Source organism: Pinus tabuliformis, chromosome 8 (assembly GCF_031772625.1).
Source record: "Pinus tabuliformis cultivar Carrire ecotype Pingquan chromosome 8, CPIR1, whole genome shotgun sequence".
Lineage (NCBI taxonomy): Eukaryota > Viridiplantae > Streptophyta > Pinopsida > Pinales > Pinaceae > Pinus > Pinus tabuliformis.
This window is the reverse complement of record NC_142294.1, coordinates 2,060,860,562-2,060,872,950: the sequence shown is the minus strand read 5'-3', so window position 1 is coordinate 2,060,872,950 and position 12,389 is coordinate 2,060,860,562. Positions and strand designations below refer to the sequence as shown.

At 42.0% G+C, this 12,389-nt stretch overlaps 1 protein-coding gene across 1 annotated transcript; it reads left to right on the top strand.

Annotated features, from left to right (window-relative positions):
* The first annotated feature begins 4,937 nt into the window (after window positions 1-4,937).
* Window positions 4,938-5,405, top strand: LOC149244735 (uncharacterized). The gene has a single exon (XM_089371631.1). The coding sequence runs from the start codon at window positions 4,938-4,940 to the stop codon at window positions 5,403-5,405; it is 468 nt and encodes a 155-aa protein (XP_089227757.1).
* The last annotated feature ends 6,984 nt before the right edge of the window (window positions 5,406-12,389 follow it).

The window sequence follows — 12,389 nt, the reverse complement described above, 5'->3', positions numbered from 1 at the left end:
TCCACCCACTTGCGCTTTGGCCATACCTCACCCACATTGGGTATCCCGGTAGCATCTGTGATAGCCTCTGGAGAAAACACAAAATTCACCCCTGCAAGGGTGACCTGCCTGTCATGGAGATGGAGGACAAACAACCGGGCCAAGTCTCTGTGATGCTGGATGTGTGACAGCCTCTCACAAAACTGAAAACAAGCCATATGCTGAAAACAAGACACTGCCAATGGGCAAGCCTGCAACTCTGTCAATGATGTGGGCTCTTCCCTCCTGTGATGACCACCCTTGCCTCCCCTACGAGGCCTCTGCTGTATCTCAATCTCAGTAGATGATGATCGGTCATCACCTTGCTCATTAGTCTCAGTGGTTGACATGGTGTTATTGAGCAAGGTGGAATAAATAAGTCAAAATGACCGCTGCCCTGCCTGCAAAATGCTGTGAAGTATGCTGTTTTCAAGGGGAAACATCATGAGGGATATGTTAGGGGAGGAAATTTACATATAGGAAAGGGAAAAATATATATATAAGCAGGGAATTCTGAAGGAAAACATCACATAATGCTAAACATGTTATTCTATCTTTCATCATTTGCAAATCAATACTTTATTTAGGGAAACTGTGTTTTTCAAGCACCAAGGGAAAGGACAATGAAAATCATCATGATGGAGGGAAGGATGTCATGGGCGGAATAGGGTAGCATCAACTGTGTACAAGTAACAGGCAGCTCATTTCATTTTGTTTAGAATGTCATTGAGGAGCATACTCTGTTTTTACTCATGTGAAAATATCCATTTGATGCTAATAAAAAACAGGGGTTTAGGGTATTTAATTGCAAGATGATGAGAAGGGGTTGCTGTGATTATTCTGCAGCGGAAGGAAGAAGGAATTGGTAACTTGGGAATTAGGGAAAAAAGAGGATATTAGGAATTAGGTTTAGGGGGACCATGAAACCCTCTTTACAAATCACTGCCAATCTAATTTACATAACAGCAATTCATTTAGAACAGAGGCAGCTTCATCATGCTTTTACCATGGGGAATTAGGGTTTCACTGTGTGCTTTGATCATAGGGAGGGACATTCAATTGCATATGGAGTTTTAATGAAGGGAAATGCAATTGAATTAGGGTTTTAATATAGGGAATAGGTGGGGAAAAACAGAGTCTTAAGGATGGGGAAGAATACCATGTTAATGCAGAACCCTAATCACAGCAAAAGTAGTCTTTTTTGATAGCTATGCATCTGATACCTTTAATGAATTTTGTCATGAATTTTATACAGCTTGTAGCCTTTGACATTATACAGCAAGATGACATTTTTCTTTATTTTTTCTAAGGCTATGCAAGTAGCAATTTTCACTGTTTTTTACAATTCTTGAATGTATGCCTTGTCATCACTTTTCTATTTGTTTTTTACAATGTTTTCTGTTCATTCTTTTGCTGTGCATTTGATATATAATTTGTTGTGTATACTAGTGTTTATGTTTTGAGCATATAACATGGGGAAAAGGTAGGGTTTGAAATGATTAGAGGGGACTAGGGTTTGATAGGATTTAGGGGTGGGGTTGGTATGATTAATTTGCAAATGAGATCAATAAATATGACATGTTAACATATGTAATTTACATGGGAAAATGAAAGGAGGGAAAAAGGGAAAAATTTCCTTGAAAAATAACAAACTGTCACACATATTGCTTGCAAAAACAACTATTCATTTAACCTATTTCTTTATGGATTTCTTGCACAAAATTTATGATCATTACCTTCCTTTCCAATCCCAACACCATCATCAAACATGTGAATGAGGCATACCTTAATAACTTGAGAGAATTTGAGGGTGATTTCAGCGTTTGAATGAGTTTTTAGGGCGGGCAGACTTTTTGGTCGCGCAAGCTCCCAGTTTGGTCTCACCCCTCCGTTTGGTCGCGCCTGTGTAATTTAACACAGCGCGTTGGCCTTTTTTTGGTCGCGCCCCTCCGTTTGGTCGCGCAGCCTCCAAAAGACTGAAACTTCTGCAATTTGCCCAATTCCGCCCTCTAATCGCCTTTTGCTTGTAATTTCTTGCTCCAAATGCACAATGAAGACCTTTCAAGAGGGAATTTGCTTTTATAGGCTCATATTTAAAAAAATTTGACTTTAAAAAACCCACTTTATAATGTTTAAACCTTTGTATTCTCTTTAACACTATTTTAGAGTCTTTTTGTCCTGGAATGAGCTTTTTGATGCGTTTGACTCCGTTCTTCTTGCAGGTTGACCGCCTGATGGACTGTAGCGAAGGAACCAGGGTTGTTGCCGGCACTTTTACAAATTTTTGAAAATTTCTTTGTTTTTTCAAATTCCACATGACCTTGGAATTAAAAACAGTGTTTTTAAATCCAAGGCATAAGATGAGCTGTAGCTGAAGAAGATGACAATGAAACATATGTACAAAACTCCTTCCGGCTTGCTGGGCACTTACTGACCATGACTCATGACCTTGAAATGATTTTGACTCATAACCCTAGACCTAAGACCATGGGACTTCAAAACAAGAATAAAAACAAGCATGACTCAATTACATTGTGGTATGACCTGATTCAGCAAAGCCGAGAAGGGAACAAAGACCAGCTCCTCCATTCAGTGTTATGGCATGCCTAGCGGGATGCAAAACTGACACTGATGAGACACCTATAAATGCAAATGCAAAGAGTTATTGATCACTGATGGAGGGCTCAAGACCGACACTAACAGGTTCAACCCTGGCCAGTCAATTATATATTTTTAATGTTTGTTTTTATCTGTCGAACAAAATCGTTGAACCACATTTCGTCAACCACCCTTTATAATATATGTCATCTATAAACCTTGGTTTTTGTAATGAATAAAATATATAAATAAATATAAAATAATGTAAATGATAATAAGCATAAATAATTATTAGTTAATTAGTAATTAGGTTAAAGAGGCATGTCTAAATGAGACATGACTCTTCATGAAGATACACTTGCGTGGTATATAAGCAAGCCTCTCGTTCTCATTGTAAATAATCATTCTCATTCTTATTCATTTTATTTAATATAATATTTATATCCTAAATGAATATATTGATGGTCCAAGTCTTTTGGAGTAATTAATCTGTAGAAGGAACTTTGTTCGCTTCATGTGGTATCAGAGGAGTTCGGTCCTCTAGGTTGCTTAACCGGTGCACAGAGATCGTTCTCTGATCCAGGTCTTTAGCTATCGAAATTCGTCAACCTTGTTGCCGTAGAATTGAAGCATTTTGCTGAGAATTTGGGAGTTTCTCCTTTTCTCTGTTTTTCTAGGCCTTTGGCCATTAAAATTAAAATTAAAAAGAAAATTCGCTAGTTGGAGGGTCTCCAATTTGCTAGTTGACCTTTGGCCAAAAAAAAAAATTAACCAAAAAAAAAAATTATATATATATAGATATAGATATAAGCAAATATATTAAAAAAAGAAGAAAAAGTATAAAAAAAAATCACCTGGTAGAAGCCTGTGGTTTTAGAAACAACCCATGGTAATTGCCCATGGTATTTTAAAAGTAAAATAAAAAATGAAAGGGATACAAAATCTCATACCAAGTGATATTTAAAACTTTTTATGTGGAGAAGCCCGTGGTTTTAGAAACAACCTATGGTAATTGCCCATGGTATTTTAAAAGTAAAAGATACTTTGATAAAATTGGAGAAAAAAGGTGTGATCTAAATAATTTTAATCGTTCAAATCTAAAGATTGTGATCGTACCAAGGGTCACGTTTCATCCAAATTTTCTAAGAAAAAAATTTTTATTATAATTATAAAAAAGGATACTATATAAGCCTTATATAGTTACATATAAAAGGAAAAGTGGGTCTCAAAAAAGTATATATAAATTTTACATAATTATAATTTTATAATATATATAAATTAAATTTATATAATATATATAATTTATAATTATATGAAGAAATGAAGGAGAGTGGAGCAGGTACGATTATGCTTGATTAGCATGGCCTAAACGGGGGTCGCAAAATAGGGTTGCAGGCCGGCATCGGTCCTGCAGCCACCCCCGATATTGTCCTTCCTCGGGTCTCGTGCCTGTGGTTATTCTTTTTTTACCTCAAGATCTGTGGTTTCCTTTTTACCCTTTCGTTCTCACGCCTATTTGAGTTTTATCCCTCCGTTGATCGTCGTTAGGGTTTTGAAGCCGCGCTCAGACAACTCACGGCTGCCCCCCGTCGTTTTCCTCCTGCCTGCTCGACCCAAACGGTATACAGTTGCTCCTCTTTTCTCGCCCTTCGAAAGGCCCTAAACGGTTTCCTTGTTGTCGGTGCCGGTCCCCGACGGTTACCTGGTTCCGAGGTTACATCATGTTCAAGCAGCTGGTGTAATGGATCTTGACGAGTTGGACTGCTCGGACTCTCCGCTGGCAGAAGACTCCATCTGGCGCTCCACGTTTACGGCCTCTGGAGGCCTGTACAGTGAAAGCTTAACCGCCAGCTTTCAGGACCTCACATAGTCGACTGATCTGGCTCTCTCGGGCTCTCTTCAGCCTACTGAACCCTCCTCTTGGGTGCCCTTTATTGTTCCCTCCCTGGCCTCCCTTGGCTTTCTTGCGGAATTTCCAATCCTCTCCTATCGAAGCTGGCCCCTCGAATCTGCTGGGTCTTCACCCCCTCCCGCTACAACCTGAAGCACCCCCCGAAGTCCCCCCTCCTTCGGCTCCTCTCCCCCCCTGGCTCCCCCTATCTCTGGTAGCTACAACGCTGTCCCCCCCCTTCTAGAGGCTATCCCCCCCCCCCCAATCGACCCCCTACCCCTCCCCCTTGATCGCTGCTCCGGTAGGACCTAGGGCATCTGCAAACCCTAGCCGCATGTCCTCCCGCCCGTCCAAGAAACAACGTTGTTTCAAATCCCGACCTGAGGACATCATCCTAAGGCTTGAAGAAGATATCCAGTGGGGAGAGGCGATGGATTTAGCGGATAGAGTACTTGTGGGACGTATCCGAGGCAGGTATTACTCTGCAGAAAAGCTGAAGACATGGGCTATGGAGATTTGGGGCCAACATCTGGCGGAAATCCCCTCTGTCCAAACATTCGTGCGAGGTTGGTTCACGCTGAGGTTTGCAAGGGCGGACCACACGAGCTGGGTATTGTCATCTTTCTGGCACTTCGAAAAAGCACCGGTACTCCTCAAACGATGGTCGCCCCTTTTCGACCCGGAGACTGAACAAATTGGGGTCGGGCCAGTATGGGTCAGACTCCCGGGCTTGCCACTACAGTACTGGTCTGAGGACATCTTCAGGAGAATCGGAAACTCTCTGGGCACCTTCATGGAATCTGACAAATCTTATCTCACGACAGGGATGATGGCATACGCCAGGGTTCTAGTTCATCTAGATACAAGAGGAGGCTTACAGGAACACATCACTATTTAATGGAAATCCTTCTCGAGGAAGCAGAAGCTAGAATACGAAGGAATCCCTTACCGATGCAGAAGGTGCCATCAAGTGGGTCACCTTTACAAAGACTGCCCCCTCCTCAAAAAGACTCAGCAAGAATCCGGGATTCAGGACCATCCCCCCATAGTAGGAAATCCAGCTCCTCCGGCCACAGCAGCACCAAGAGCGGAACAAATCAAGACCTTAGACACGGTGGAAGCGCCGCTCGCACCTTTGCAAAAAAAGAAGGGCAAGAACCCGATCAGGCCTCCATCTCCTCCTCTGACGCGCTCAAGGGCTGCAAAGGGAGTCGTCTTTTCATCGGGTACGTCTCTCCCTCCTTTTGTCTATGATTCGCATCTCTCTTCTTCTTGTTTATCACTCTCCTCCCACTTACCCCCTCTGGTCTTGATTCCTGCCCCCTCATCCCCGTCGGTTCTCGACCTGGTTGCGGATTCCTGCCCCCCTCTACCCCCCTCATTGACAAGCCATCTTTATATGACCTGCCCCCTCCCAATGCCATTGGCCATCTATACTTCATGCTCCCTCTCATCCGTCCCTGCCTGCTCCCTTCAGTCGCCCTCCCCCTGGGTAAACTCCACACCAAGGTACTCCACCCGCTCGACTGCAAAGCAGAAAGAGCCAGACGCCATAGGGCTGGCTGCTGCCCCTCCCATCCTCTCGCCCAAGCAGGGTAGAGGCATACCTTCCAACATCCATAAGGCAAAAGAACAAGCAGGGGACGAAGTGATCCAGGGAAAACAGCACACCATTGAAAGGGTTCTTAGAGCAAAGGACACCCTTCCCCACCCCCCTCCATGAAGATCTTGTCCTTCAATTGTAGAGGGCTGGCCAGCCCCGAGAAAAAGCTGGCCCTGAAGCGTCTCTTATTATCTGAGTCAGTTGACATTATCTTTTTACAAGAAACCCTTTGCAAGGCGGATTCGGTCATACCTATCCTTCGCTCTTGGATGCCTGGATGTTCTTTCCAAGCTCTCGATGTCTCGGGACGCTTTGCGGGCATTGCAATTGGATTCAAGAATTGCACTATTAACCAGAAGAACATATGGGGGGGAGGGGGTTTCCTGGGGGCGAACATTTATTCCAAGGATCTGGAGGAAGAGCTGAGAATTATAAATGTCTATGGACCTTGCCACAATAGGGAAATCTTCTGGCGAAAAATTCTCAGCTCCCCCCTCCTCCTAGCTGGAAATGTAATCCTAGGAGGAGATCTGAATTTCTCTATGGGCTTCTCAGAATCCTGGGGACACATGGCGCAGATTGACCCGCTTTCTGATTTCTTTGAGCAGCTGCTTGAGAATTACCTCTGGATTGACATCCCCTCGGCTAAGATTCAGCATACCTGGAGGAACAACCGGTCAGGTGACCAAAGCCTAGCCAGGAGACTGGACCGCTTTATTATCAAAGAAGCCTTTCACAACAGCCACCCCAGATCAAGGCAATGGGTCGGCAGTGGTGGTATGTCGGATCACAGACCCATTTTTCTAGAGGTTGGAGAAATGCAACAGAAGCACAAGGCTCCTTTCAAGTTCAACTCCACTTGGCTCCTGGACCCCTCCTATATCAAACTAATAACCTATTTCTAGAAATCACACCCGATCTCTAAGGAGGAGGATCCAGCTAAATGCTTTGTTAAAAACCTCTCTGAAATTAAGGTGTTGTCCAGAACTTGGGCTCATAAGAAAAGGGAACAGGATGACCTAATTACCTACCAAGCAGAGCAGGCGATTGCAGACCATGAATCTCACGCGGAGGGAACTTTCAGCTCTCCGGAACAGAAAGCTATGTATGAAACCCTCACCAATCAGAGATCTCAAATTCTCAGAGACAGAGAGGCAAGCTAGAGACTAAGAAGCAGAGCAACTTGGCTCAAGGAGGGGGAAGAAAACACAAAGTTTTTCCACCATTTTGCAAATGGTAGGAAAACAATCAACACAATCTGGGAGCTGCAAAATGATTGGGGGCAACATATCCACACCTCCAGAGAACTCGCCTCACTCGCCTCCTCACACTTCAGGAACACATATATGGCCCTGAGGGAAGCCAGTCTCATAGAAATCATGCGAGTGGCCGAGCATTTCCCCAGGTTTGTGGATGAAGGGGAAGCAGAAGACCTTACCAAAGAGGTTTCGTTGGGGGAGCTTGAAGCCACCATTCGGGGATTCCAAAAAGACAAAAGCCCGGGACCTGATGGCTGGTCCATCGAGTTCTATCTCGCTTTCTTTGACCTGCTGGGTCAGGACCTCCTCAAAGTAATCAATCACTGTAGCCACTTAGGGAAAATCCCCTTGGCCATCAAATCCACCTTCATAGCCCTCATCCCCAAATCCGACAAGCCAGCCTCTTTCAATGACTTTCAGCCCATCTCGCTCTGCAACTACCTTTACAAGATCATGGCCAAAATCCTAGCGAATAGACTCAAGCCCATTCTTTCGGCACACATATCCTCTGAACAGTTTGCTTTCCTATAGCACCGCCAGATCCACGAAGCGATTGGCACTGCACAAGAGCTTCTACACTCGGTACAGAGCAAGAATTTGAAAGGTATGATCCTTAAAGTAGACCTTTCCAAAGCTTTCTATAGGGCAAGCCTGCTCTACATACGAATTCTCCTTACCCATATGGGCTTCCCTTATATGTTCATCAAAAGGATAATGAGCTGCATTTCTGATGTGCCTTACAGTGTCCTCCTAAATGGATCCCCCACTCCCTTCTTCACAACCGAAAGAGGTCTCAGGCAGGGATGCCCCCTCTCCCCATTACTTTTCTTGCTCATCATGGAAGGGCTAAGCAGATTGATAGGGACAGAACACAGGAGGGGCAGGATTGCTAGTATAAAAATCACGGAAAACTACTCTCTCACTCATCTCCTGTTTGTAGACGATGTGCTAATTTTCTTAAACGGTGGCATGGCCGACACCTCTGCCTTGCAGCTTGTTTTCGACCTCTTTCAAAAGGCTACAGGCATGATCATAAATGTACACAAATCCACCCTCACAGCTATAGGCTGCTCGCAACATGAAGTTTTTTTCACTCGACACCGTTTTCCTTTCCCTACACACCCTATGGAGGAAGGGTTGAAATACCTAGGCTTCCGAGTGAAACCTAGGGGATATAAAATCGCTGATTGTATTTGGCTTATTGCAAAAGTGTAAAAGAGTTTGAATATGTGGTACAACATGTACCTCACACGGGCTGGAAGACTCACCCTCATAAAAGCAGTGCTAGAATCAACCCCTGTATACTGGATGTCATTGGCTTGGATTCCAAGAGGAATCCTAGCCAGATTACAAAAGATATGTTGCAGATTCCTATGGAAGGGGAACAGGCAGGGGAACCTTTTCGCTTGGGTAAACTGGGATACTATAGCGAGGCCTAAGAAATGGGGAGGATGGGGTATAAAAAGATTGGACTTATTTGCAAAAGCACTGGCAGTGAAGCTAGGATGGCAGCTCATTACCTCACACAGCCTCTGGACAAGAGTAGTATATGAAAAATACATTGCCCTGGAAAACATAATCGGCTGGATATGCAGGGAGCACAGGGTGAGCGGAAGGCATTCCAATATATGGAAAGTTGTACTCAATTCCCTCCCCCTCATACGAGAAGGCATAACATGGAGGATACATCAAGGAAATGTTGTTCACATAAGAATGGACCCCTAGATCGGGTGTGGCAAAGCCCATCGACTTCCAACACAGTTGATCGCTCATCTACAGGATCAGGGTGTTTCTCATATTGCCCACATAGCAGATCAAGAAAACACCACTCTTCTCCAGCAGGCCTGGAAGACAGCACAAGATCTCCTCATCCCGGGACATTGGAGGCATGATTGGGAGGATTTCACAGAAGCTCTCACTCAAGCACACATCAGGATAACGGAAGAAGAAGATGAGATCGTATGGGCACATGCAAAAAATGGAACATACACCCCCAAGGAAGGCTATTTAAAGCTCATGCAACAAGTTCAGCCAGAGAATATACAGCATTGGTGGAAAGCACTATGGAAGCTCAAAGCAGCTCCCAGGACGTGAATGCTTATGTGGACCATCCTTTTCAATAAAATCCCCACAGGTGCAAATCTGATGAGGCGATCCTTCCATGGGCCATTCTGGTGCCACCTCTGTAGGAGCAATGAGGAAGACACTGCCCACTTATTTCTGTCCTGCCCTATTGTCATCGAGCAATGGTCCCTCATATCCTCATCCTCTCAATCCCTCAATCAATGGCAAGGCCAGTCCCTAACAGAGGCCTGGCTGAACTGGCTAGAGAAACACAAAGGTCGCGATAGAAATCTACCACTCCTTATGTGCTGGGCTATCTGGACGGCGAGGAACCGAGCCATATTTGACCAAAAGGACCCCAATTGGCCCAACATCAGATCTCACATCCTTGCCGACTTCAGACTCCTCCCTGATGACCTCTCTCAGCTCCCCCCTAGATCCATCCACCATGTCATTGACAAATCTTACACCTAGGCCTACTTTGACGGCTCAGCCCAAGCAGAAGGCTGTGGGGGTGGGGCCCTCATCTACCTAAGGGACGAACATTGTTACAAAATTCAGATGCACCTGGGAAGAGGCACAAATAACTTTGCCGAGCTATCTACAGCCAAACACCTCATCCACTTTGCACTTGAGAAACGCTGCACAAAACTACAACTGTTTGGGGACTCAAAACTTGTCTGCAATTGGCTCAATAGTACATCTTACTGCTCTGCTTATTCTTTGAGACACATTTTGGATGAGGCACACAGGCTTATAGCATCTTTTGAAAAATTTGTTTGTCAACACATTTACAGGGAGCGCAACTCAAGGGCGGACCTCCTATCAAAACAGGCAGCGCAAAGGCAGGAAGAAGACTGGTTGATACAGGAAGAAGTGGATGGAATTTTCCACCAACATTACCACAGGCCTTTTGTAGATCTGCACTCTCTCCGGGAGACATAACTATACTGCTATTTTCATTCTATAAACACAGTTTTTTTGGGGTTTTTTGACCCACTGGCTTCTTGTAAGCTGCTGGGTACTTGTTGCCGTTATCACTTGGTACATAAAATAGTCTCATCACAGAACTATCCGACATACAGGATCTTTTGAAAACTCCGGTTTCTTCTGTTTCTTTTGATACTTACCAGTTGTCTCCCTGCGTGGAGCACACTCTATTAACATGTTTACTTATGTTTTTCATGCAAAATCTCTCCGAGATCATATGAACTCCCTGCGTGGAGGCACAAAACTGCATATATTTTTGTACATGGTTGTAGTTAAACTGTCATTTTGCTACTATCCAGGAGGCGACCAGCCTCATTATGCATATGCCTAGGCATTTACAGAATGTAATTTCTTACGATCTAATAGAAATTACGACTTTTTCCACGGGAAAAAAAAATAATAATTATAATTATATATAAAAATAAAAAATAAAATAAAATAAAAATAAAAAATAAAAAATAATAATAATAATAATAATAATTATTATTATTATTATTATTATTATTATTATTATTATTATTATACAAATAATTTTATTAAAAGAGTGAAAAAAAAAGAAGCAGAAGAAGAAGAAGAGAATATTTGAAATATATATATATATATATATATATATATATATATATATATATATATATATATATATATATATATATAGATATATTAGATTTTTATAAGAGAGAAGTGGAAATATTTTTTATAAATTAAGAGAATATAAAATAAAATAAAATAAAATAAAAAAATAAAAAATAAAAATAAAAATAAAATAAAAAAAGAGATGTCGTCCACAAAGAACAATGGTTTCTTTGCACTATGTCCTTTTTGTTCAGAAGGATACCCTAATTGTCAGGAATCATTCAGAAATCAAAATGTGGTTTGCACAAAATGTTACAAAAGTTTTACCGTAGTCGAACTTTTTAGTAATGCAGATAAACAATTAATAGCAAGAAAAATGAGAGAATTAATGGCAAGATATAAGGAAAGGAAGAAAACAGAATCCACATTTCAAGTTGAAAGCCCATCATCACTTCTACCAAACGATATAAACCAATGTACCAAGAATTTGCAACAAAAAAATCAAGAGAATGGGAAAATAGCTAAACTTTAGCAAAACAAGAAAGCATTAGAACTCGAACATAAAAATCTTGTGGATATACATTACAAAGAAATAATGGAAAAAAACGAAGAAATTTTTCGTCTCAAGGACCACATCGAAAAATTACTGGCACAAGTGAAGAAGACTAAAATCACAAAGAAAGAACTCAAGAAGCACTTATCAAAACAAGAAGAGGAAACTTTGCGTTTAAAGAACCTTAAAAATTTATTACAACAAATCAAAGATCTAAAAGATGAAAATCTTAAAATTAAAAACACTAAAAATAAGGTTGATAAATCAAAAATCAAAGAACTTTTACAACTGAAAAACCTTAATCAAAGTCTACTCACTCAAATTAAGAAGCTTAAGGATGATAAGAAAACATTAAAAGATAAGTTGGAACAATTCACTCAAGAAGAAGCATCAAAATCTCCAGTCGTAACAGTCCAAGTTGAAAATAAGGAAACGAATACCGATCCAGTGAATATGACAACTCAAGAAGACAAGTCAGTTGAAGAAACGACATTTAGATGTTGCAGTTCAGACAATGGACATCCCACGTGAATGTTCCATAACCAATTCAACGACATCTTCACAAGAAGAAAATCTAAAAACTCCATATTAACATCTGAATCACTAGAATAGACCAATCAACCATGCTACGTATTGGTACCATACAGACCAGAGACAACAAACTGATGTTCCATATAATAGTGATGTAACCTCAATCCAGTCTTATGCTAACAAGTCGTTACAAAATTCCAGTGATTAGAATACGATACAGAAGATTAATTTGGGATGGTCTGATGCCTTTTTCATCAACAAGCTTTGAGGACAAAGCTTTTTGAGGAAGGAGGCAATGTAACGAATAAA

Bases quoted from the DNA above. Each gene is read 5' to 3' on its own strand.
- LOC149244735 (XM_089371631.1), top strand. From the start codon at position 4,938: ATGGATTTAGCGGATAGAGTACTTGTGGGACGTATCCGAGGCAGGTAT.